This window comes from Canis aureus, chromosome 16 (genome assembly GCF_053574225.1).
Source record: "Canis aureus isolate CA01 chromosome 16, VMU_Caureus_v.1.0, whole genome shotgun sequence".
NCBI classification, from domain to species: Eukaryota; Metazoa; Chordata; class Mammalia; order Carnivora; family Canidae; genus Canis; species Canis aureus.
The window spans coordinates 28,212,365-28,234,583 of record NC_135626.1 but is presented as its reverse complement, the minus strand read 5'-3'; the positions used below and the strand labels follow the sequence as shown (position 1 = coordinate 28,234,583).

The 22,219-nt window shown below is 49.9% G+C and overlaps 1 protein-coding gene across 3 annotated transcripts; it reads right to left on the bottom strand.

Moving 5' to 3' along the window:
- Positions 1-1,227: 1,227 nt before the first annotated feature.
- MPO (myeloperoxidase) lies at positions 1,228-11,848 on the bottom strand. Of its 3 annotated transcripts, none has more exons than XM_077852536.1 (14): positions 11,771-11,848; positions 11,494-11,571; positions 11,272-11,362; positions 10,815-10,990; positions 10,482-10,605; positions 10,239-10,368; positions 9,940-10,146; positions 8,584-8,902; positions 6,177-6,337; positions 4,584-4,839; positions 3,954-4,124; positions 3,114-3,351; positions 2,174-2,388; positions 1,228-1,326 (listed from the first exon to the last, which is right to left on the bottom strand). In XM_077852536.1, exons 2-13 carry the CDS (start codon positions 11,567-11,569, stop codon positions 2,181-2,183), a joined length of 2,157 nt encoding a protein of 718 aa, XP_077708662.1. In that variant the 5' UTR covers positions 11,570-11,571; positions 11,771-11,848; the 3' UTR covers positions 1,228-1,326; positions 2,174-2,180. The 3 variants fall into 3 exon arrangements, with proteins under 3 accessions (XP_077708662.1, XP_077708663.1, XP_077708664.1); XM_077852537.1 differs by having other exon boundaries at positions 11,668-11,798; XM_077852538.1 differs by having other exon boundaries at positions 11,706-11,780.
- Between the last annotated feature and the right edge of the window lie 10,371 nt (positions 11,849-22,219).

Genomic DNA, 22,219 nt, shown 5'->3' with positions numbered 1-22,219 from the left:
CTTCTTCTAAGGCAGACCTTGGGGTCTGAGACTTCTGAAGGGCCATCTCCAAAATATTCCTTGTACTGCTGCCCAATACATATTCAAGTGTTCTTTTAAAATGACCCTCAGGGTAAGATCAGCCCAGCCAGCACCTCCAGGTACCCTGACCAGTGGAGTGAGGGTGGGAGGGAGGCAGTCGGCCATCCTGTGGGAATAGGCCAGGAGTCCAAAGACCTGGGCTGTAGTCCTGGCTCTGGCACCTACTTCTTCAAGGCCTCAGATGAGTCCCTTCACCTCCCTGCTCATCATCAGTGAAATGGAGAGGAGTATTTATCCTGTTATAGGAGGTCTTCATGTGGCCCTGGGGCTCCTATGTGCACATTAGCCTCCACATCCTGCACACTTTCAGGCTCTCAGAATGAGGGGGGCGGGGGAAGCAAAATAGGCAGTCTCAGATACAGGAGTCAGGCTTCAGGCAAGATTATTTGGGAAATAGCCTCCTTCCATTCCCTCAGCTCTGGCCCTGTCCTCCTGGGCCCAGCCATCTGTTGTCCCTGCTCTCGGGAACTGGCTATTTGAAGCCAAGATTGAGAAGAAGTCTACTGTCTTGAGGGCCTCCAAACCACCTGCCAGGCTGCAAGGATGCAGGGAGAGATGCCCTGTCATCTGGGAAGGGCCCACCTTCCCATCACACCTCTGTTCTGTCTCTCCTGCAGGGCAGCATTTTGTCCCATCTCCCAGCACCCGACACAGCCCTGACACAGGGTGAGCAGGTCGCAAACCTCTGCCAGAGCAATGAATGAATATAAGGGCTTGGTGACCACAATTTCTGTTCCACCAGGAGTTGTATGGGTGGAAGGTGAGTCAGGATGGTCTGCTTGGTTTGAGCTGGCCCAGAGGCTTCTAAGAACTATCTTCCACGTGTGGCTCAGCAAAGGATGACTCCTGGACACTCCCACTCCCAGTTTGGAGGCACAGACTACGCTGGTTCACATCCAGAACACAGGGACATCTGGGTGGCTCAGTGGTTGAGCATCTGCCTTCGGCTTAGGGCATGAGCCCAGGATCCTAGGATCGAGTCCAGCATCGGGCTCCCTATGGGAAGCCTGCTTCTCCCCCTGCCTGTCTCTGCCTCTCTCTGTGTGTCTCTCATAAATAAATAAAATCTTAAAAAAAAAAATCAAATTCAGAACCCAGAGCAAGCCTCATGCTAAGGCTCCAGCCACAGAGCAGACACAGACAGAGTGAAGAGCCCCATCAGTGGAACTTTATTATCATAGACATCAGGTACAAACAAACAGTACAAAAGGGCCAACAGGCCCCACTTCCTCTCCAGGTGGGTTCCTGTGAATAAGCAAGAAAACATCATAAGGAAGGAAGGGGGGTGGGGATCCCTGGGTGGTTCAGCGGTTTAGCGCCTGCTTTCAGCCCAGGGCATGATCCTGGAGACCCGGGATCAAGTCCCATGTCCCTGCCAGGAGCCTGCTTCTCCCCCTGCCTGTGTCTCTGCTTCCTCTCTCTCTCTCTCTCTCTCATTAATAAATAAATAAAATCTTTAAAAAAAAAAAAAAAGAAGGAAGAGGGGAGCCACTGGCTCAGGCCTGCTCACCTGAACCCACAATTCAACCACCATACACGGTCTCACTGCCAATGATCATTCCTCCAGGGGTCACTGGCTCAACCCTACTAACCTGGATGCTGTCAAGTGTGAGCTCCCCAAGGGCAGACAGGGTATAAATGGAGACTCTAAGGAGCCATGACAGCTTTTATTCGCAAAGAAGAAAAGTCAGGCTTCTCAGTGAGCTTGAGTCATTTGTTGGAGATCACACAGCTAGAGAGCTGCAGACTCAGGATTTGAACCCAGCAACCTGACTCCTGAGCTTGTGCTCCCCACCAGTGTGCTCTACTATCTTCCGTATGCTTCATACATAAACAGCAAGTAATACTCATATAAACGACGCATATACACAGTGCCCAAAGCACCACCCCTGTTCACAGAAAACACACATATAGGAAATGCAATTTATATACGTTGCACACGCACACACATACCACACACACACAAATGAATGGATGTCTAGTCACTCATTTTCTTGGCCAGAACAGGGATGGGCTCACTTCAGAAAAGGAAAGCCTTGGGGCCCCAGGTGGCCAGCCCATGCTTCACCTCACCACCCCATCCCCCGCTTACCCAGCCTCTAGTTACTGTCCCTCCAGGAAGTCAGGTCCAATGCTGGGAGTGTGCTACAGTTGACAAAGTCCCGAGGGAACATGTTGGACATGAAGATGTTGTTTTTGGACACAGTGGTGATGCCCGTGTTGTCGCAGATGATTCGGGGCAGGGAGATCCTGGCCAGCGCCTGCTGCTGCTGGCTGCTGAACACACCTCTGTTCTCCCACCAAAACCTGCATGGGGATACCCGAGGATGTGGCACTGATGCTGTCCTCAGCAGAAGGGCGTTTGCTGGCTCAAGCTACACCCTCGATGTAAGAAGGACCACCCCAGACACCCACTCCCCAGCCTGCGAGGGCTCCAGGCCCTCAGACTGCCCAGGGGCTTTCACGCCACTGCCCGCTGGCCTCAGCTCTGCCTATGTCAGCCCAGCGGCCCCAAGGCCCGGGCAACGCTGCGCAGGGAGCTGGGCCCGCACTCACTCACAGAGCCCTGTGCCCGGGCCCGGGGCTGTGTCCATGGGGGCACAGAGAATCAATCTGTTTATAATGTGTCCACCCAGAGAGGGACACTTTTCTCTAACTTTCCCATGGACACAATATGAACTAGATAAGAACCAGGCCTGATAGATGTCAGGGCCACATTGAAATGACACTAAGAGCGCCTTGGGGACTGTTCAACAGTGAGCGACTGCTGCACGGTGGCATCTTGAAATCAGAGGAGTAAAGTTGCATTTTCTCTGTCTTCCCTCCTTCACAACCAGCGGTCCAGGTCCCTCCTGGCTGCACCCCCCACGGGTTCAGAGCACGTCAAGGATGACCTCGAGGGCCAGGAACACACTGGAAAATCACAGATCCCTTGCTGCCCCTCACTTCACAGGAGGAAGTAGGGGCCCCAAGAAGTTGGGGGAAGAGGCCTGTGACCACACAGTGGGCCTAAGTGGCTCACCACCCCTCACCGGTCACCATCTCGGAGCTTCCGGAACTGGGTCCCAATGAGGCAGGCGAGGAGCTGGCCCACACGGCCTCTGGGCTCCAGGGGCTCAGCCACCCCACCCATCCAGATGTCAATGTTGTCGGGCGTGCCATACTGCTGCATCAGCTTCTGTGCCAGGTCCAGGTTCCTGAGCACCGTGGCCAGCTCACCCACAGTGCTGGGCTGAGGGAGGCCGCAGAAGCGCCTCCAGGCATTGTACCCTGCCAAGGAGAGGCGGCGGTGGCTGTGGGTGGGTCTCAGAAAGCCCAGCTCCCCAACACACCATGGCTGTCTACCATATACTGAGGGACAGGAGAGAGAGGAGGACACACAGGGGCTTCTCCCAGGCTGTAAGCCACCAGGGAACCCTGAAATGAAGGGCCAAGACCCTCTCTGTTTCCTTTGCCCTCCCAACTGCCAAAACTCCTACAGCATCCAAGAATAGGAACATCTCATTGCTCCCCCTCTGAAGCTCACAGACCCATGAGGGGTGAAGTGTGTTGGAAGGTTTAGCCACACCAGCTGTCCCATAATGTAGGCATAGACTTTGGGGTTAGGCTGATCTGGGTTCAAATTCAAGCTCTAACCCTGACTTTGCTGGAGAAGAACCTGGGCAGGTTCTGAATCTCTTCAAGCCTCAGTTTGCTCATCTGTAAAATGGAAATGATAATAATCTCTTTCCCTCAAAGTGCATGTAAAACGAAGGAAAATGAAATGTGAGGGAGACAGGTTTCCAGCCCACTTGGGCAGGTGGGGGCACTGCAGAGGGCAGGGCTCTAGAGTGGGAGGTGGGATGGGGCAGGGGGCTCCTGCAGCCCCTCACCTGGGAGGCCGTGGTCCCGGCTGCGCTGCATGTTCAGGGCAGGCAGGTCCAGCCCAATCCTCATGACCTGCTCAAACAGCCGCTCCCGGATCTCGTCCACCACAATCTGGTTCTGGCGATTCAGCTTGGCAGGGGTGGCCATGAGGCCCCGCAGGATGGGGTCAATGCCACCTGGGATGAGAGGAGCAAGACGTGGGGAAGGCTCTGGCTCAGTATCAGGGCTCGGACTGGAGTTCGGGGAAAAAACAGATGCAGACAGAGGATTGCAGAAAGGGCTGGGCACATGCAATTCCTGGTGCCAAGGTGGCCCCAGTGGGCAGGTCTTCACTGGGAGAATCGAAGTCTTGGGGGATAATGCCATTCAGACTTGCAAGCTGGGGTGCACCCAGCCCCTGGGCTCCTGGGTCACTGAGAGTCATGACACACAGGAAGGAGGCAGCTCCCTAAGAGCCATCTCCACTCACCCTTTATTATTACATAGAGAAGCAGTGAACTGAGGCTGGAAAATCAGGTAGGATCCCAAAGATGGAAGGAAGAGGATTTCTCCTGCGCTCGCTCCCTGTTGCCAAGGCCACCCCCACTACATCCTCCGCTGCCAGCCCACTGTCTCCTGGCCTAGGTCCAGCTCACCTTCCAGCACTACCCTCCAGGTAGCGAAGAAGACCCTGCTGAGTGGAACGCGGGGGTTGGGCCCCATGGGCTGGTACCGGTTATCCAGGCGGAACATGAAAGGTTGGATGAGGGTGTGGCCATAGCGGAAGGCATTGGTAAAGACGTTGGAGATGCGAGGGTCTACCGAGTCATTGTAGGAGCGGTACCTCGGCAGGTACTTCCTCATGGCCAGTGGTCCCAGCACCAGGGGCAGGTAGTCCCGATAAGTGATGATCTAGAGAAAAGTCGTGCTCAGAGGGGCCTTTCTACTCACCCTCTGTGCAGAGTCTCTGCCCGCTTGGGGGTGTTCCTCCACTGCCTACGGCCAGGGAGTTACCTCCCACAGCACTGGATCTCAGTCTAACAGAGTGGCACCAAGTGGCATAAATAGACCTCTACCGCTTGCCTGCTGTGTGACCTTGGGCCAGTTATTAACCTCTGTGAGCCCTGTCACTCAAATGTAAATTAAGGATAATTATGCCACCGTCTGTCTTTAAAAGATGAAATAACAAAGGGCTTTGTTAATCAATAGCTCCTTTGCCCTCGAGTTACTGGTCTTTTTTCTCCTAATTTATAAGCTACTGAGGGCAAGGGTTGTATCTCCTTCCTCTTGAAATTACTCGGTGCCCAGCAAGTACTTGCTCATGGTGGGGTTCAGGATGTGTTTGTGGAGGAGGGGAGATAAAAAAGGGAAAGGGCCACTCTGGATGCTTTCCAAGGGAAAAGAAAAGATAAGGATTCTAGAGTCTGGAATGTTCTTGAGGCTTAAATGAATCTCACTTAAGTACCTAGTGCAAAGCCAAAACTTACCCTCAGGACCTGCAACTCTCTCCCCCTCTGGAGTCTAAGAGCATGAAAAAGGTGTGTGTGTGTGTGTGTGTGTGTGTGTGTGTGTGTGTGTGTCTTGGGGAGAGGATGGGGGTGCTGAAGCATCAGAAGTTGGGAGAGAGGGGGTGCCTGGGTGGCTCAGTGGTTGAGTGTCTGCTTTCGGCTCAGGTCATGATCCCGGGGTCCTGGGATCAAGTCCCACTTTGGGCTCCCTGCAGGGAGCCTGCTCTGCCTGTGTCTCTGCCTCTCTGTCTGTCTGTCTCATGAATAAACAAATAAAATCTTAAAAGGAAGAAGACGGAGAAGGAGAAGGAAGGAGAAAGAGAAGAGGAAGATGTTGGGAGAGAGGAGATTGGGTGAGCTATGATAGAGCCAACAGAAGAGGTGAGTGGGCCAGGTGCCTCGAGGAGGTGAGGAAAGGAAAGGCATTTACTGACCAGCTACTATGCACCAAGCACTTTGGATCCACCCCCTTAACCCTCCTGAAACTGCTGATAGGAAAGGAGAAAGGAGAACCAGTCTAGGAAGGAGGGGATGAAAGGCAGGTAACCTTTGTCAGGCACTTAGTATCTGCCAGGTGTTTTCACATATATCATTTAATTTTTACCATGTCATGGATGTGCATGTGGAGGCTCATGGGGTTCATTTGCCCCAGGCGACATAGCTAGGGTATGGTGGAGCCAAGTTAGGATCCCAAGCCTGCACGATCTCCGGCATCACCAATGCTCAGGACTGCCTACCTACCTGGACCATGGCCCCCACAATCTTGCGGGCTTCCTGGTAGAGCCTCTCTCCATCCCAGCGGGGGTTCAGGCGCCTGAGCTCTGTGGCCAGCCGGTTGTGCTCCCGCAGAAAGAGCGTGTGCATGGAGGTGAGCTCAGGCATCTCACTTGAGCGGGTATCCCCTTGGGAAAGCAAAAGCTACTGTCAGTCCTAAGATCCCATCAGAAAGGACTGGCTCCACCGAGACTCCCTCCCCAGCCAAGGTCTGAAACCCAGACTTCCTCTCCATCCATCTTCCCACACCATGCTCAGTTTACACCTCCTCTAGGACATCTTCTCTTAATGCCTTGGTTTGCCATGAATAAACAAATTCTTCCTCCATTTAGGGGCACTGCTGGTTAAAGTTGCTCATTCAGTAGGCATCAGATCCAACACATGACTTGCCATATTCCAGTACCTGAGACTGGGAGCTCCTTGAGGATGAGGACCACTAAAGGGCTTGTGCCTTTTAGTACCTGACCCTCCACCCAACTCACACATAGGTACATGGAGTTTAACACAGTGCCTGCTACAAAGTAGGTGATCCATGAACACTGCCTGGTTGACTTATTCTCTTGATTCAGAGAAGGCAAAAAAAAAAAAAAAATAGCATGCAGGTTGACACTCCCTACTTCCATGATCATGTCAGACAGCTAATGATACAGACAGCACTCTCTCCTGCTAAAATTGGATGCAAACTCAGAATCCTTCTCAACACAGGACTCTAGAAATCCATTACCATCTGATCAGAGTTGCCATCCCCATCCTTACTACATGCTAATTTGCAGCCTGCTCAGGATCCAGAGAGTAGGGGGGAAAGGGGCCTAGGGCACAGGAAGCTTATAGTCTACATCTGAGACTGTTCAAAAAAACTAGGTGAGAAATCTGCTCCCTAGTCCTCCCCAACCCTTCTCTGGAAGGGCCAGAGAGTTAGGACCAGGCCCTTTTTACAGGACACTGGGTCCAGTCTTTGTCAGCTCCAGATGCTGGTGGGAAAGAAATTCTTTGAGAGCAGGTTTACTATTCCATGAGCTGCCAGAGATCATGATGTTCCAGGCCCAGGACATGCAGCTTGATGCCATGATAGGGGCAGCCATAACTGTCTGAGAAGCGGTGCTCTTCCCTCACTAGCCCAGAAAAGCACAGGCTCTGGCAGGGACTAGAGCTGACCTGGATTCTCCTCCCCAGGGCCCAACCAGGGTAGACACTACCAGGAGCCATCAGGAGGAGACGTTGGGAGGCCAGAGGTGAACAGAAGGGCCTCAGGACTACTACTGGATTTACATTAAAGAATATTGGAGGGGTCCCTGGCTGGCTCAGTTAGTGGGGTATGTGACGCTTGATTTGGGGGTTGTAAGTTTGAGCCCCATGTTGGGTGTATAGATTACTTAAAAATAAACCCCTGGGGCACCTGGTGGCTCAGTCAGTCAAGTGTCCAACTCCTGATTTCAGCTCAGGTCATGATCTCAGGGTCCTGAGATCAAGCCCTGCATGGGGCTCCACGCTCAGTGGGGAGTCTGCTTCTCTCTCTCCCTCTGCCCCTCCCCTTGCTCATGTTGTCTCTAAAATAAATAAATCTTTAAAAAATAAAATAAAATCTTTTAAATAAAGAAGAAAAAACATCAGAAAATTTTGGGGCACTGGCACCATTACTGCCCCACCATATCCCCAGGACTGCCAGGTGTTTAAATTTAAAACCCCACTCTTTCTTATTACAGGGAATCAAGATGGCAGGAGGTGGTATTCTGGAGCAGCACTGTCCCATAGAACTTTCTGAATTGTTGAAAATGTTCTGCATCTGTGCTGCTCTATAAGGGAACCACTAGCCTATGAGGCTATTGAACTCTTAAAATGTGGCTAGTGCAGCAGAGGAACTGAATTTTAAATTTAATTTTAATCAACTTAAACTTAAATGAAAATAGTCATGTGTGGCTAGTGGCTACCATACCAGATGATGTAGTTCTACAGAGTGAGGATGCCATGTTGCTCTCTGTCCCTTTCATTACCCATCCCTGGGGACTCAACTCTCTGCCAGAGTCCAGAGGGAAAAGGAGAGTTGGAGAAAGAGATGGACAGATGGACAGAGACTCCTCAGCCATCCCTGAGTCTCCTTCTTAGGTTTGGGTTTTTGTTTTCTGTTTATTTTGGTTTGGGTTTGGATATTGGGTTTTTGTTTGTTTTGGGGGTTTTGTTGTTGTTGTTGTTGTTGTTTTTGGTTTGTTTGCTTTCTGCCTGCATCCAACTTGTCACCAAGGCAACTGGATTAATATCAGAAAGTTGGTGAGGACAGTCTCTCTAAATGCAAACTCACAGGCTGCTCACAAACAGGCCCCCTGTTGCTCCAGCACGGAGCACCCCACACCACCCCAGGTTCCCCCATAGGGCTGACCTGCCAGGAAGCAGGGGATGCCTGCAGAGCGGTTGGTGAGGAGGCAGGGGTCGTCATGCAGGTTGTCAAAGGGCAGCAGGGCCCGGCCATTGTCGCTGAAGCGGGTGTTGACAGCCAGCAGCCCCAGCTGGTTGGTCAGGTTTCGAAGCCTAGTGGCCAGAGGGTCCTCGCTGCCGTACACCATGCTGGCGTCCACGAAGGAGGTGAGCGCATTGATTTGGTTGCGGATGGTGATGTTGCTGTCTGTGCAGGCTGGGGAGGAGCGGAAGAAGGGAATGCAGTCACGTTGGTTCTTGATGCGGGGGTCATTTGGTGGGATCTGTGACACATAGATGGGGCCGATTCACCAAGGGCAGGGGCAGTGGGCAGGAATAACTTTTCTCCTGTCCACCTCCCACCTCAAGGCCTGATCCCACCTCCAAAGCAGCCTAGAACCCAGGCCCAGAGGGGGGCGACCCAGACACCAAAAGGAGGGTTCTTCAGGACTTCTGGCCCCCTTCGCCTGCAGGGAGGCCTCTCAAGGCTACAGAGGATCACTGCCTGAATTTGCACCAGCAGAATGCCAGAACTCCAGAAAGCAGGATGTGAGGCCCCCTGGAGGAGGGCGGGCTAGTCCTAGCCTAAACTGCCTTTCTCTCCCTCCCGTCTGCCCTTCCCTCTTCTGTTCTTTGGATGTGGTCTCTAACTCTCAGTTGGCCGCCTCTTCCGGTTCCTTTCCTGCCTGCCCCCTTCCCTGTTCCTTTCCTGTCTTTCATTCTGGCTCCCGCCTCTTCTCCTTCTTCTCCTCTCCCCGCCTCTCCCCTCCTCTCTCCCCGCCTCTCCCCTCCTCTCCCCTCTCCTCCCCTCTCCTCTCCCCGCCTCTCCCCTCCTCTCCCCTGCCCTCCTCTCTCCTCTCTCCTCTCTCCTCTCTCCTCTCCCCTCCTCTCCCCGCCTCTCCCCTCTCCTCCCCTCTCCTCTCCCCGCCTCTCCCCTCCTCTCCCCGCCTCTCCCCTCTCCTCTCCTCTCCTCTCCTCCCCCCGCCCCTGCCATTCTGTTTCCTTTCTCTCATCCTCTCCCTACTGGGTATGTGCCCCAACCAGCCAGTCCCCCCCAGCCCTCCCGCACCCGACAGCCCAGGCTCTGAGCCCCAGGCAGCGCGCGCCGGGGCAGGGGCGGGGAGGCGGCCCTCTGGGCGGAGGACGGAGACTGGGCAGCTGCACCCACTCGCCGGGGTCGGAGGGAGGCGAGGACGCGGGGTGGGCAGGGCCAGCCTTTCCTAGGAGCTGGGGAAGGAACTCTGGGCACCGAGGGAGGTGGCCGCTTCCAGGAAGGCTGCCCCCGGTCCCCACCGGGCAGGCAGCGGGAAGAAGGGAGCACCTTGAGCGGGAAGCAGGGCGGCTGCTGCTCGCAGCTGATCTCGCAGTTGACACTCGTGACGAAGGAGACGCGGGCGGCCGGCTCCGGGCTCAGGTCGAGGTCGTGGTCGAGCAGCTGGCCCCACTGCATGAACAGGAGCGAGCGCTCCTGGTCCGGGGTCAGCTGCTCCGTGGGGAAGCGCACGATGGCGTTGGAGACGGCGCGCGCCTGCGGAACACCGGGCGTCAGGGGGGCCCCGCGCGCCCCCGGGCCCCCGCCCCCGCCCCGCCCCCCGCCCCCCGCCCCCCGCCGGCGCTCACCAGGGGCACCGGGAAGCCGCTGCGCTTCACCCCGGGCGTCCAGCCGTAGGGCAGCGAGAAGCCGTCCTCGTACTCCGCCGGCAGCCAGCGCGCAAAGGCGCGGTTGGAGGCTCCCAGCGTGGGGCTGCGTCTGCAGAGCGGGGACCGGGCGCTGACACCCGGCGGCGCCGCGGGCTGTGGGGGACCCCGCAGACCCCGCGCCCAGTCGCCCGCCCGCCGAGGGCCGCCCGCGGCCAGCCGCACCTGTTGTTGCAGTGCCCGGTGATGCTGCGGTACTTGTCGTTTTCCGGGCACTTCAGCCCCACGTCCTGGTAGGCGCAGCCGCTCGACTTGGACAGCAGATTCAGCTGGGCGGGGGTCAGCACATCTGGGGCCGAGGAAGGAGGGACTTGTGTGGTTGCCGAGTCTCCCCATTTCCTATCCTAAGCTGGGGAGCGTCGGTTGGGGGCCCAGGCTGAGAACACGGAGAGCAGACTCCCGTGCACCCAAGACTCCCTGGAAAGGGGGGGAGGCTCACTGGGACATGACCAAGGTCACTAGAGGAGCAGGACACTGGGGTTGTAGGGGCGACTGTACCAGTGACATTGAAGGGCCGCGGCCACAGAGGCCGCAGCTTCCCCTCCAGCAGGCTCAGGGCCACGTGCAGATAGTCAGCAGCCCTCACAGCTGTCCTGGTGGCTGCTACCGGCTGCTTGAAGTAGGACAGGAGTTCCATGGGGCTGGCCAGGCCACTGTGAAGCCGCTGCTTGATGCTGCTTGGAGAAGGGAGGAGTGAGGCCAGAGACACTCCGCAGAGCCCCAGCCCCAGCCCCAGCCCCAGGTGAGAGCCGGACAGAGACCCACAGACAGGAGAAGGTTTCTCTTTATAAGCAGAGTATGGACCTGGGTGTCCAGACAGAGGCAAGGCCGGGGGGAGGGATGGTTTTGAAGATGCTCTCAAACCCAGAGACGCAAAGACTGACAGACAGAGGGCTCCTTCCCCACCCTCAAGGCCCCCTGTGAGTTGGATCTCTGAAAGCTGTGGGGCCCCCACCTCTCCCGCCGCTCCTTGTAGGCTGTGTCCACTAGTCGCTTGGCTTCTTCCATGCAGGTCATTACCACTGTGGTTTCCACCTCCAGGACAGCTGCCCAGAACAGGGGTCACAAGGTCAGGAATGGGTCCCAGAGCCCAGGGCAGTCTATGCTGAAGAAAGGGATCCTTGGGACTCAGAACCACCCCAATACACCACCTTTTCCCTTCTTTCTGCACTGTTACCTGGATTGGCACTCTCAGAGTGCTGGGGCACAGCCAGAATGGCCAGGAGCCCTGCGAGGGCCAGCAACAGCAGCATCTCTGCAACAAGACCCCAAGCCCAGTAAGTCCTGAGCGCACAGTGCATTTGGGAGCAGAGAGCCCCCCCATCCCTCTCTCCTGGCCCCTCAATCCCACCTTCATACTCCAGTCCAGCCTCAATGGGTCCTACCTACCTCCTCAGAGGAGGAGTCAAGGCACCTCTCTTTTACTTTAGTCCCTGAGCCCTCCAGGGCCTTACCTGGAAGTTCACCTGGTATTGGCCACGGGGCTCAGCCAACTCTAGGCCTTTATGTCCTCTGGGCGTGGGGAGGGGTGGGGCAGATGGAACTAGCCCCTCCCATACTAAATGCTCTCTCCTCCCCCACTGGGGTTGGGGTGCCCAAAAGGTAGTCCCTCATATGGGAGAGAGGGACAGAAGAGGAGAAACTAGAGCTGTGCCCAGCCTTTGAACTTAGCATCCCACCCCAGAGCTTCTTAGCTGCCATTATGTGCTTAGACCACTGCTGTCCCCAGGAGGTATAGACAAAATAACCCCCCTCCAAAATTCTGGTTAAACTGAGTATCTGGAGATCCTTCGAAAGGGACAAAAGTCAGGAACCAACAGCCTAAGGAAGTATGGGACATGGAGTGACCCCAGAGGAGGAGGGAAGCTGTAGGGAACATCTGGAGTAATAATCCATCAGCCTCAGGAGGCTGTCCCCCACCACCAACAGTATGCTGGCCCCTAGCAGCCCTCTATTCTTGGCAAAGGCTAAAGGCACAGGAAATCTGGCTGGAGACCGTTGGGTTTCATAGGAAAGCCTGGGGGCTACAGGCTCGGGACCAAGGTAACTTCCTCTCTCCCTTTCCTCCTCCCTTCTCAGCTTTGGGTAGCAGACTGTCTTCAGCACTCCTGCCATCCGTTCCTGAATTTCAGAAACCAGGAAAGAGCAGAGCTGGATGTGGTTAGTGGTCAGTTAGGTGACACAGCCCACAGCCTCTCCGGGACAAAATCGGTGCAGTTAGGAGGACTGGGGTTAACCTTTAGGATTGGTCTGAGATGCAAGAGGGGGAGGTGTCGCCCCTAAAGAATGCTGGCAAAGCAGCTGCCATTCTTGGGCAGGACCAGTACCCCATGACTAATGACGATGCTTGTCCACCTCCCTGGTCCTTGTCAGGCTCCCATGAGGTTTGGTCTAGCCATGTTTCCCATTCCAACCACCGTCCTGCCCTCACTCTTGTCTTCTATGCTCAGACCACATCTTGGATGAAGAACAAGGAACAACAACACATCCAGAACACCTTCCGGGTATGCCCGCAGATCCTGTCATCTGCAGGAAATGGAGCCAAGTGGAGCCCATGAGAGAGGAGGCCATTATTTCAGCCTTGCTCTGTCAGTGACTTGCTCTGTGTGAACGTGGACAAGTGGCTCCTGGTGAATCAGCTTCCAGAATTTTGTACCTTTGAAAATATTTTTTTAGAGGCACCTGGGTGGATCAGTTGGTTTAGTGTCTGCCTTCAGCTCAGGTCATGATCTCAGGGTCCAGGGATGGAGTCCACATCAGGCTCCTTGCTCAGTGGGGAGACTGCTTCTCCCTCTGCCTCTGATACCCTGCCCCCACTTGTGCTCTCTCTCTCTCTCTCAAATAAATAGATAATTTTTTAAAAAAGAAAATACTTGTTTAATCCTACAAGTAATTTATTTCTATAATGAAAAGTTAGAGAACACAAGAAAAAATAAAAATAAACCAAAATTTCTCATGATTAAGTGAGGATACAGGTAAATTTTTTCCTTTCCAGGCTTGTCATTTCTCATACAAATAAGAAGCAGGAAGAAAATAATTTCTCATGACCCCACTACTCATATTATAACCCCATTTAATAATTTGATGCAATAATAACAATGTAGATATACTATGTATTTTAAATGGTGATTAAAAACATCCTTTAAATATTGCTTTACAACCTAGTTTTAGTACTTAACAGTTTAGCCTGAATGTCTCTGTCAACAAATATATACTTAGTTCATATCTATATCTGCATAATATTTTGCACGAAGCACTAGGATTTAACCACTAATCCCCTCTTGTTAGATACTTGGGTATTTCCTATTTTCAGTGTTATAAGCAGTGCTAGGATCAATGTCTGTGGGGTTAAATCTGTCACATCTTCATTTATTTCCTTAGGCAAGAAGTCCTGGAAGTAAAATTGCTGCATATTTAAGTATCATTTTTTTTAAAGATTTTTATTTATTTGACAGAAAGAGAGAGAGAGCACAAGCAGGGAGAGTGGCAGGCAGAGGCAGAGGGAGAAGCAGGTTCCCCGCCAAGCAGGGATCCTTATGCAGGGCTCCATCCCAGGGCCCCGGGGTTACTACCCAAGCCAAAGGCAGACATCTAACTGACTGAGCCACCCAGGCACTCCCAGGTATCAACATTTTTAAGGCTTTAAAAAAAATTGTCAAATGGCCTATGACGATTGTATCTCACCCTCCCGTTAGCCATGCATGAGAGCACCTTTTCCCCATTGCCCTCATCAACCCTGACAATTACCATCCTTCTACTCTTTTAGGGGGATTGTCAAAGCTCAGGAGGAGACATTTAATACAAGCCCCTTGCAGCACAGATGAGAAAGAGCCAGGGAAGGAAGTGTCTGTGCCAAAGACTACAGTGTGGCAGAGTTCAGAATAATCTGTTAGGTCTCCTGACTTCCACACCAGCATACTTAAAAAAAATTCTTTATTTAAACTCAGTTTTTTAAAAAATTCAGTTAACATATAGTGTATTAGTTTCAGGGATAGAATTTAGTGATTCATCAGTTGCATCTAACATCCAGTGCTCATCACATCATGTGCCCTCCCCAATGCCCACCACCCAGTTACCCCATCCCCTTACCCCACCTCCCCTCCAGCACACCTTGGTCTGTTTCCTAGAGTTCAGAGTCTCTTATGGTTTATCTGCCTCCCACACCAGCACTCATTCCCCAGTGGCCGTGGCCTCTGCCTCCTATTTATGACCTTTCTTTCGGGCGTTTATTCAACAAGTATTTACTGAGCCCTTGCACATGGCTCTTGCACTGTGCTAGTCACTGGGCATCCCCTGCAAGCGACCAGCAGGCCTCGTCCTCAAGCAATGCATAGGAGAAGACAGAAAGGCAAATTAATGGGCCGTAAGAGCCTTGAGTAGGGTTCTTTGGAAGCATCAAAGAATAGCACTTGGACCAACTGGTACCTAGGAAGGCTTTCTTGAGGAGTTGGTGCTTGAGACAATTTTTAAGAATGTTTAGAAGTTGACACAGGGAGGAGGAGTATTCTGGGCCCAGAAAATGACATGGCAACAGCCTTGACACAAGTGGGCTCCATTTAGACAGTTCTAACTTGGGGGCAAGGATTAAGCAGGGCGAGGTTGGTCAGGGAGACAGGGCCTGGAACCTAACACTCTTGCTGATTTATTGAGAAGTTCTTGTCCTGAAGGCTGCAAGGAGCCATGAAGGCTGTGAAGGGTACAGAGGTACATTTTAGAACATTCCCTCAGCAGAGTAGAGGGTGGCCTCTGTCAGTGAGGTGGCACTGCACAGTGGGGTGGCAGGTCAAGAGGCTGAAAGCTGGGCTGTGATTCAGAGGCAGGGGTTGACAGGTCGGCCTTGCTTTCTCACAGGTGACGATGAGGCAATGAATGTTTAAAAAGCTAAATCTGGGAGCCTGGGTGGCTCAGTGGTTGAGCGTCTACCTTAGCTCCTGGGGTCCTGGGATCAAGTCCTGCATTGGGCTCCTCTGCCTGTGTCTCTGTCTCTCTCTATGTGTATCTCATGGATAAATAAATAAAATTTACTAAATAAATAAAAAGCTAAAGCCTTTTCTTTTTAAGATTTTATTTATTTATTCATGAGAAACACAGAGAGGAGAGAGAGAGAGAGAGAGAGAGAGGCAGAGACATAGGCAGAGGGAGAAGCAGGCTCTACGCAGGGAGCCCCACGTGGGACTAAGATCCCGGGTCTCAGGATCGCGTCCTGGGCGGAAGGTGGCGCTAAACCACTGAACCACCCGGGCTGCCTTTTTTTTTTTTTTTTTTTTTTTTTAAGATAAAACCTTTTCAAAGAATGATGTCCAAATGCCCTTTACTCACTACCAATGTGGAGGTGGGAAAATTTTCAAGAATCCTCAACAGTCCCCAAACCACCTGCCTTTGGCTCAGGGCTGGGGCTGTGGGCTTGATTTCAGTGCAGAGGCTTGAGATGCTCCGGGACTTTACCATGTGACCAGTCAACTAATAATGACAACAGGCATTACTGCAAGGCCGCCCATGTGGGGTCCCCTGGGTAGGCCTTGTTGGTGTGGCCCGGGTGTATCTGAGGCTCAGAGGGCTTCTCACATGCAGGGCAGCCAGAGGGAGAACATATCTGCTGGAGGAAATATTGCAGACAAGCCTTGCCTCCGCCAGGTCCCCCTGGTCACCGTGCTGGGGGTGTTCTCTAGGGGGCACTGCGGCAACTGCTACGTCTCCAGACTACAGTCTTTGAGGGAGCATCCCGCCCCCCCAACCTGCTGCCCTGCCTTCTCCCCACTTACCTTCCCCAAACATCCCCACCCCTAGGGTGAAGTCCAACTGCCTGTGGGATAACGGGCTCTCTGCTACTGCTTGCAAAACAGCTTGTTCTTTCTTAATACTATTTAGGAAACGGTTCAGTTGGGATTGCTGCCAGATTTCCTGTGTGTGCGTGGTTGGAGGGAAAGAGGCTTCGGGAGCTGCGGAGGCGGTGTGGGGGGCGGGGGGCCATGAGTCCTCAGGTGCAGCAATTGCCCTCGGCCCAGAGACCTTTTCTTGCTCTTTGCATGTTAAAGAATTAGTTTTGAATTGTACAGGTAATACTCGGACATATTTTAAATAAAATAAAAATCTCACAAATCCTGCGGACGCTCCCTGTAGATGAGGGTTATTGCGCGATGCCTCATTCCAGTCTCGTTCTTCCACTCCTCAGACGTACACACCGCGGTCATTTTTGTGTTTGTCCTTCCCGACCTTTTACTTTACATTCATTCATGGTATGGATCTGTAGGAAACATTCTCCTTCATTTTTCCATAAATGATACCACATTATACATTTTGCCGCGCAATATGCTTTTCTCGCTCAACTACGCCTTGCAGACCTATGTGTACTACTTAGAAAACAGTCTCACTTTTTTTTTTTTTTTAACTTTTACGTATATTCTTTAGTTGAGCTATACCTCCATTCTGTGACCATTCTGCTCTGGATGGAAGCTGACATTTACATTTTTTCACTATTAAAAACAGTGTAGCAAGAGGCCTTTGTACACACGCACACACACACTATTCTCCAGGGCGTAAAGGCTGAGAATAAAGCCACAGGTTTTGTGCATTTAGAATTTCTAATAAATAGATATTACCAAACTGTCCTCCAGACTTCTCAAAATTCTCAAGGGCAAAGATTGGAATCACATCAATTCAATTTTTATTTCTTTTTTTTTTTTTAAATTTTTATTTATTTATGATAGTCACACACAGAGAGAGAGAGAGAGAGAGAGAGAGAGAGAGAGGCAGAGACATAGGCAGAGGGAGAAGCAGGCTCCATGCACCAGGAGCCCGACGCGGGATTCGATCCCGGGTCTCCAGGATCGCGCCCTGGGCCAAAGGCAGGCGCTAAACCGCTGCGCCACCCAGGGATCCCTCAATTTTTATTTCTTTAATTAATAGCCAGCATATTTTTATTTGTATTAGTTCTTCCGTAAATTTCCTATGCTTAGTGTCCATTTTTCTATCGGATTGTCATCCTTTTTATTGATTTGTAAAATTTACCATATATTCTGAAGTGAAATTAATCTGTTAGCTGTTATGCATTTTGTTAATATTTTTCCAGTCTGTCTTTTTTCACTTATGTTTTTTACAGGGTCTTAGTTTTTTTTATTATTTTTTTTAGAGAGGGAGCGAGTGAGGAGGGAGGGAGGGAGAGAAGGAAAGGAAGAGTCTTAAGCAGGCTCCACGCCCAATGAGGAGCCCAACACAGGGCTCCATCTAACAACCCTGAGATCATGGTCTGAGCTAAAATCAAGAGCCAGACAACCCACTGAGCCACTCAGGCACCCTGATAGAGGGTCTTAATTTTGAGGTGGCCAAATTTATCAGTCTTTCCCTTTATGGATTTTCCTTTTCAGACTTGTTTAAAATGATCTCCCTTTTTCAAGATCATAAACATATTCTGTATATTCTTATATTTTGATTTTTCTTTTTTTGTATATATTTTTTATTGGAGTTCGATTTGCCAACATACAGCATAACCCAGTGCTTATCCCGTCAAGTGCCCTCTTCAGTGCCCGTCACCCAGTCACCCCAACCCCCACCCACCTCCCCTTCCACCACCCCTTGTTCGTTTCCCAGAGTTAGGAGTCTCTCATATTCTGTCATCCTCACTGATATTTCCCACTCATTTTCTCTCCTTTCCCCTTTATTCCCTTTCACTATTTTTTATATTCCCCAAATGAATGAGACCATATAATGTTTGTCCTTCTCCAACTGACTTACTTCACTCAGCATAATACCCTCCAGTTCCATCCACGTGGAAGCAAAGGGTGGGTATTTGTCATTTCTAATGGCTGAGTAATATCCCATTGTATACATAAACCACATCTTCTTTATCCATTCATCTTTCGATGGACACCGAGGCTCTTTCCACAGTTTGGCTATTGTGGACATTGCTGCTATAAACATCGGGGTGCAGGTGTCCCAGCGTTTCACTGCATCTGTATCTTTGGGGTAAATCCCCAGCAGTGCCATTCCTGGGTATTTTGATTTTTCACATTTAGATCACGAAAGCATCTGGATTTTTGTGTGTGTGAATAGCGTAAGTGTACAGTGCAATAGTGAGCTACTTTCATTCATTTCCAAATGGATAACCAATTGTCCCAATGCCTTTGGTTGAATAATCTGTTGTTTCTTCACTGAAGTAAGATACTACCTTTACTCAGTTACCATAAATGTGTGTCTTTTCTAGAGTACTCTATTCTACTGATCTACTATTGATTCCTGTGTCAGTGCCTTTCATTGCAATTACCATAACTTTTTGACATGTTTTGATTTTCATTAAGATAAATTTCCTTCCTCATTCTTTTTTGAAAGAATCTACAACATTCTGGGGCACCTGGGTAGGTCAGTCGGTTAAGAAGCTGCTTTCGGCTCAGGTCAGGATCCCAGGGTTCTGGGATAGTCCTGCATTGGGTTTCCTGCTCTGCAGGGGGCATGCTTCCCCCTCTCCTTCCTGCTTGTGCTGTCCCTATCTCTGTCTCTCTCAAAGAAATAAATAATCTTAAAAAAAAAAAAAAGAACTGTTAACATTCTAATGTATTTACTCTTTCTTATGAATTTTTGACTGTCTAGTTCCATGTGAAATGCTATTGAGATTTTTATTGTTATTATATTTAATTTATACACAAATCTGACAACAATTGACATCTTTAAGGTATTGTCATCCTGGAGCACCTAGGTGGCTCAGTTGGTTAAGTATCAGACTCTTGATTTTGGCTCAGGTCATGATCTTGGGGTCAGGAGATCTAGCCCTGTGTAGGGCTCCACACTAAACATAGAGTCTGCTTGAGATTCTCTGACTCTCCCTCTGTGCTCACACACACTCTCTCTCATTAAAATAAATAAATAAATAAATAAATAAATAAATAAATAATAAATAAATAAATAAATAAATAAATAAAATCTAAAAAAAATATATTTGTCTCCTATTCATGTACATTCATTTGTTCAACATGTATTTACTGAGCACTTATGTGCCAGCACTGTTCTGGGTAGTGGGGATGCAAAGCAATTCACAAATTACTCTGAGAGTTTACATCCTTGAATAAAACAGTATATCATTTTACTTAAGTCTACTTTTATATTTATATTCTTCATTGAAGTGTTACTGTTTTACCTCCTTGTTAGGCTTGTTCCTGAGTACTTCCTTTTTGAAGTAAGTGTGTAAATTTTGTCATTAATTTTCTCCACAGAACTTGTAATATCTAAGTATTCTCTTTCCTTATGATAACAAATTTTAGTATGCTCCTTTTGGAAGCATACTTAGAAGGCAGATTCATAGGTCTGATAAACACTGGACATTCTTAACCCACCATTCTAGAAATGTTGCACTCTCTAATGAACAAGGTTTAAAAAAAAATTAGGGGAGCTCAGGTGGCTCAGTAGTTGAGTGTCTTTTGGCTCAGGTCACGATCCCAGAGTCCTGGGATCGAGTGCCACATCAGGCTTACTGCAGGGAGTCTGCTTCTCCCTCTGCCTATGTCTCTGCCTCTTTCTCTGGGTCTCTCATAAATAAAATATTTTTGAAAATTAAATAAAATAAAAATTCAAGCTTTTGTTTCAAATAGTTCCCAAATTTGTTTAGGGTAGTATTGCAAAGGTAAAGACAAGTCAAATTATATGAGTATACAAGTGTTTAATGGTTTTTCAATTAACCCCCCTTTATACCTGTAGTTATTGGTGGTGGGGGTGGGGGTGGGGAATAGGTGTCCATGAGACAAAATTCTACAAAAAAACACTAAAACTATGAAGCATCAAACTAAAGAATTCAACAGCATCTTTACCAATCAGATTAGTTAAAATTTTAAAAGGCTGATAAAGCCAGCACCAGTCAACGTGGGAAAAAATAAGTGCAGGTTGGCCCCATGCCATGGGATGGTAATTTGGCAATGTCAGTCAAAATCCAAAATGTACATTTGCTCTGACTCAGCAATTCTACTGCCAAGAAGAAATGTGTCGTTGGCATGCATTCTTAGGAAAGCACAAAGATGCCTGCCCAGGAGTGTTCATTTCAGCCTCCTTTGCCACAACCAAAAGACTAGAAACAAGCCAAAAAAAAAATTTGCCACACTGTGGTAGGTGCACATGATGGTGTTTTATGCAGCCTTTAAAACTAATGAGGGAGGTGCAGCCCCGGCAGCCCAGCGGTTTAGCGCCGCCTTCAGCCCAGGTCTGATCCTGAAGACCCGGGATTGAGTCCCGCGTGGGGCTCCCTCCATGGAGCCTGCTTCTCCCTCTGCCTGTGTCTCTGCCCCTCCCCCCCCGTCTCTCTCTCATGAATGAATAAATAAATAAAACCTTTAAAAAAAAAACTAATGAGGGAGGTTTATATGTAGCCATATAGAAAGATATGTTGCTAAAAGAAAAGAGCTAGTTACAAAACATATACCACATGATACAATTCATGTAAAACACACAGACACACATACATGCCATGGGCATGTATATACACATTTAAATGTGCATGAAAATCCTGGAAGCAGACACAGAAGCCTATTAACAGAAAGGGCTTGGGGTGGTGTTTACTTTAAAACCAATACTCCTCTATTTGACAGCTTCACAAAGAAACAGTAATTTAATTACAAAAGAACTAATAATCTCTCCCTCCATTTTAACTTCTCAAAGTATCGAATTTTGATTTGTTTTATGTAATCAGTGGTTTTGAATTACTTTTTGGTTTGGTTTCTTAATGTGAAGTCAGACACTACCAAAGATTGAAACGATAGCATTGACATACAAGGCATTAGGGGCTAAGCATTTCCCTTGTGGGAGGCTTCAGAAGTGTGACCCATAATTTGGCCAAGTATAGAATTCAAGTTCAAATTCCTTTCTCTTCAGCACCTGAAAGATATTGCTCCATTATCTTTATGCATCTAGTACTACAGTTAAGTTCTGTTGTAGACCCAATTCCTGAAATATGGATATTGGCCCCTATTTTAGGCAAAGCAGAATTAATAGCCGGATCTATCAGCCTCACCAGACAGTGGAGATGTCACTGAAATGAGACCCACAAGTGAAATTGTTGGACAGCAGAAAATAGCAAGAGCTGGTGAGGGCACCATATATGGGGTGCGGGTGGGGTAGCAGAACCAGGCATCTCCAGCAGAGGGTGGGCTGAGCAGAGCTTCCGGGTCCTCCTCCTCTGCCAGTCTAGCCCTCCTTGGCTCAGTGCCTACCCTGTAGCAACAGTAAGGCAGCAAAACAGCCTTCAAGGCCAGCAAAAGTTTGTGGAAAGGGAGTTACATGGCGATGCTGGGCCCTGGCTGGGTTGGAGAATGGAAACAACAGCTCCTCTCCTTTGCCCTGAGGACTAGGCTATTATGACCCAAGGGGAAGTTCTTGTTTTGGCAGAAGTATATGGAGATTCCCTAATGAGTAAAGTCCCTGGGGTTAAGACAGAGAGGAAACAGAGTAGAGGAGCCCAGATTATAACCCCAGAGTCTCTACTCTAGGCTGTAAATCTCCAATCATCCCCCCCACCCAACACCCTTATCTGTGCCTTGAACACATTCCTCAAACTCAACAAGATGGGCACAGGCTTTCATCCTCCATCCTCCTCCTACATCATGACCAAGTGAAATTTATCCCAGGAAAAATCAACAAGATTTGCCATAACTAAGGAAACAAAACAAAACAAAACAAAAAAACAAAAAAAACCTCATGATCACCCATTAGATGCAGAAAGATCATTTGATAAAAATCCAACATCCATTTTTGATTATTTATTTATTTATTTATTTATTTTTAAAGATTTTATTTATTTATTCATGATAGTCACAGAGAGAGAGAGAGAGGCAGAGACACAGGCAGACGGAGAAGCAGGCTCCATGCACTGGGAGCCCGACGTGGGATTCGATCCCGGGTCTCCAGGATCACGCCCCGGGCCAAAGGCA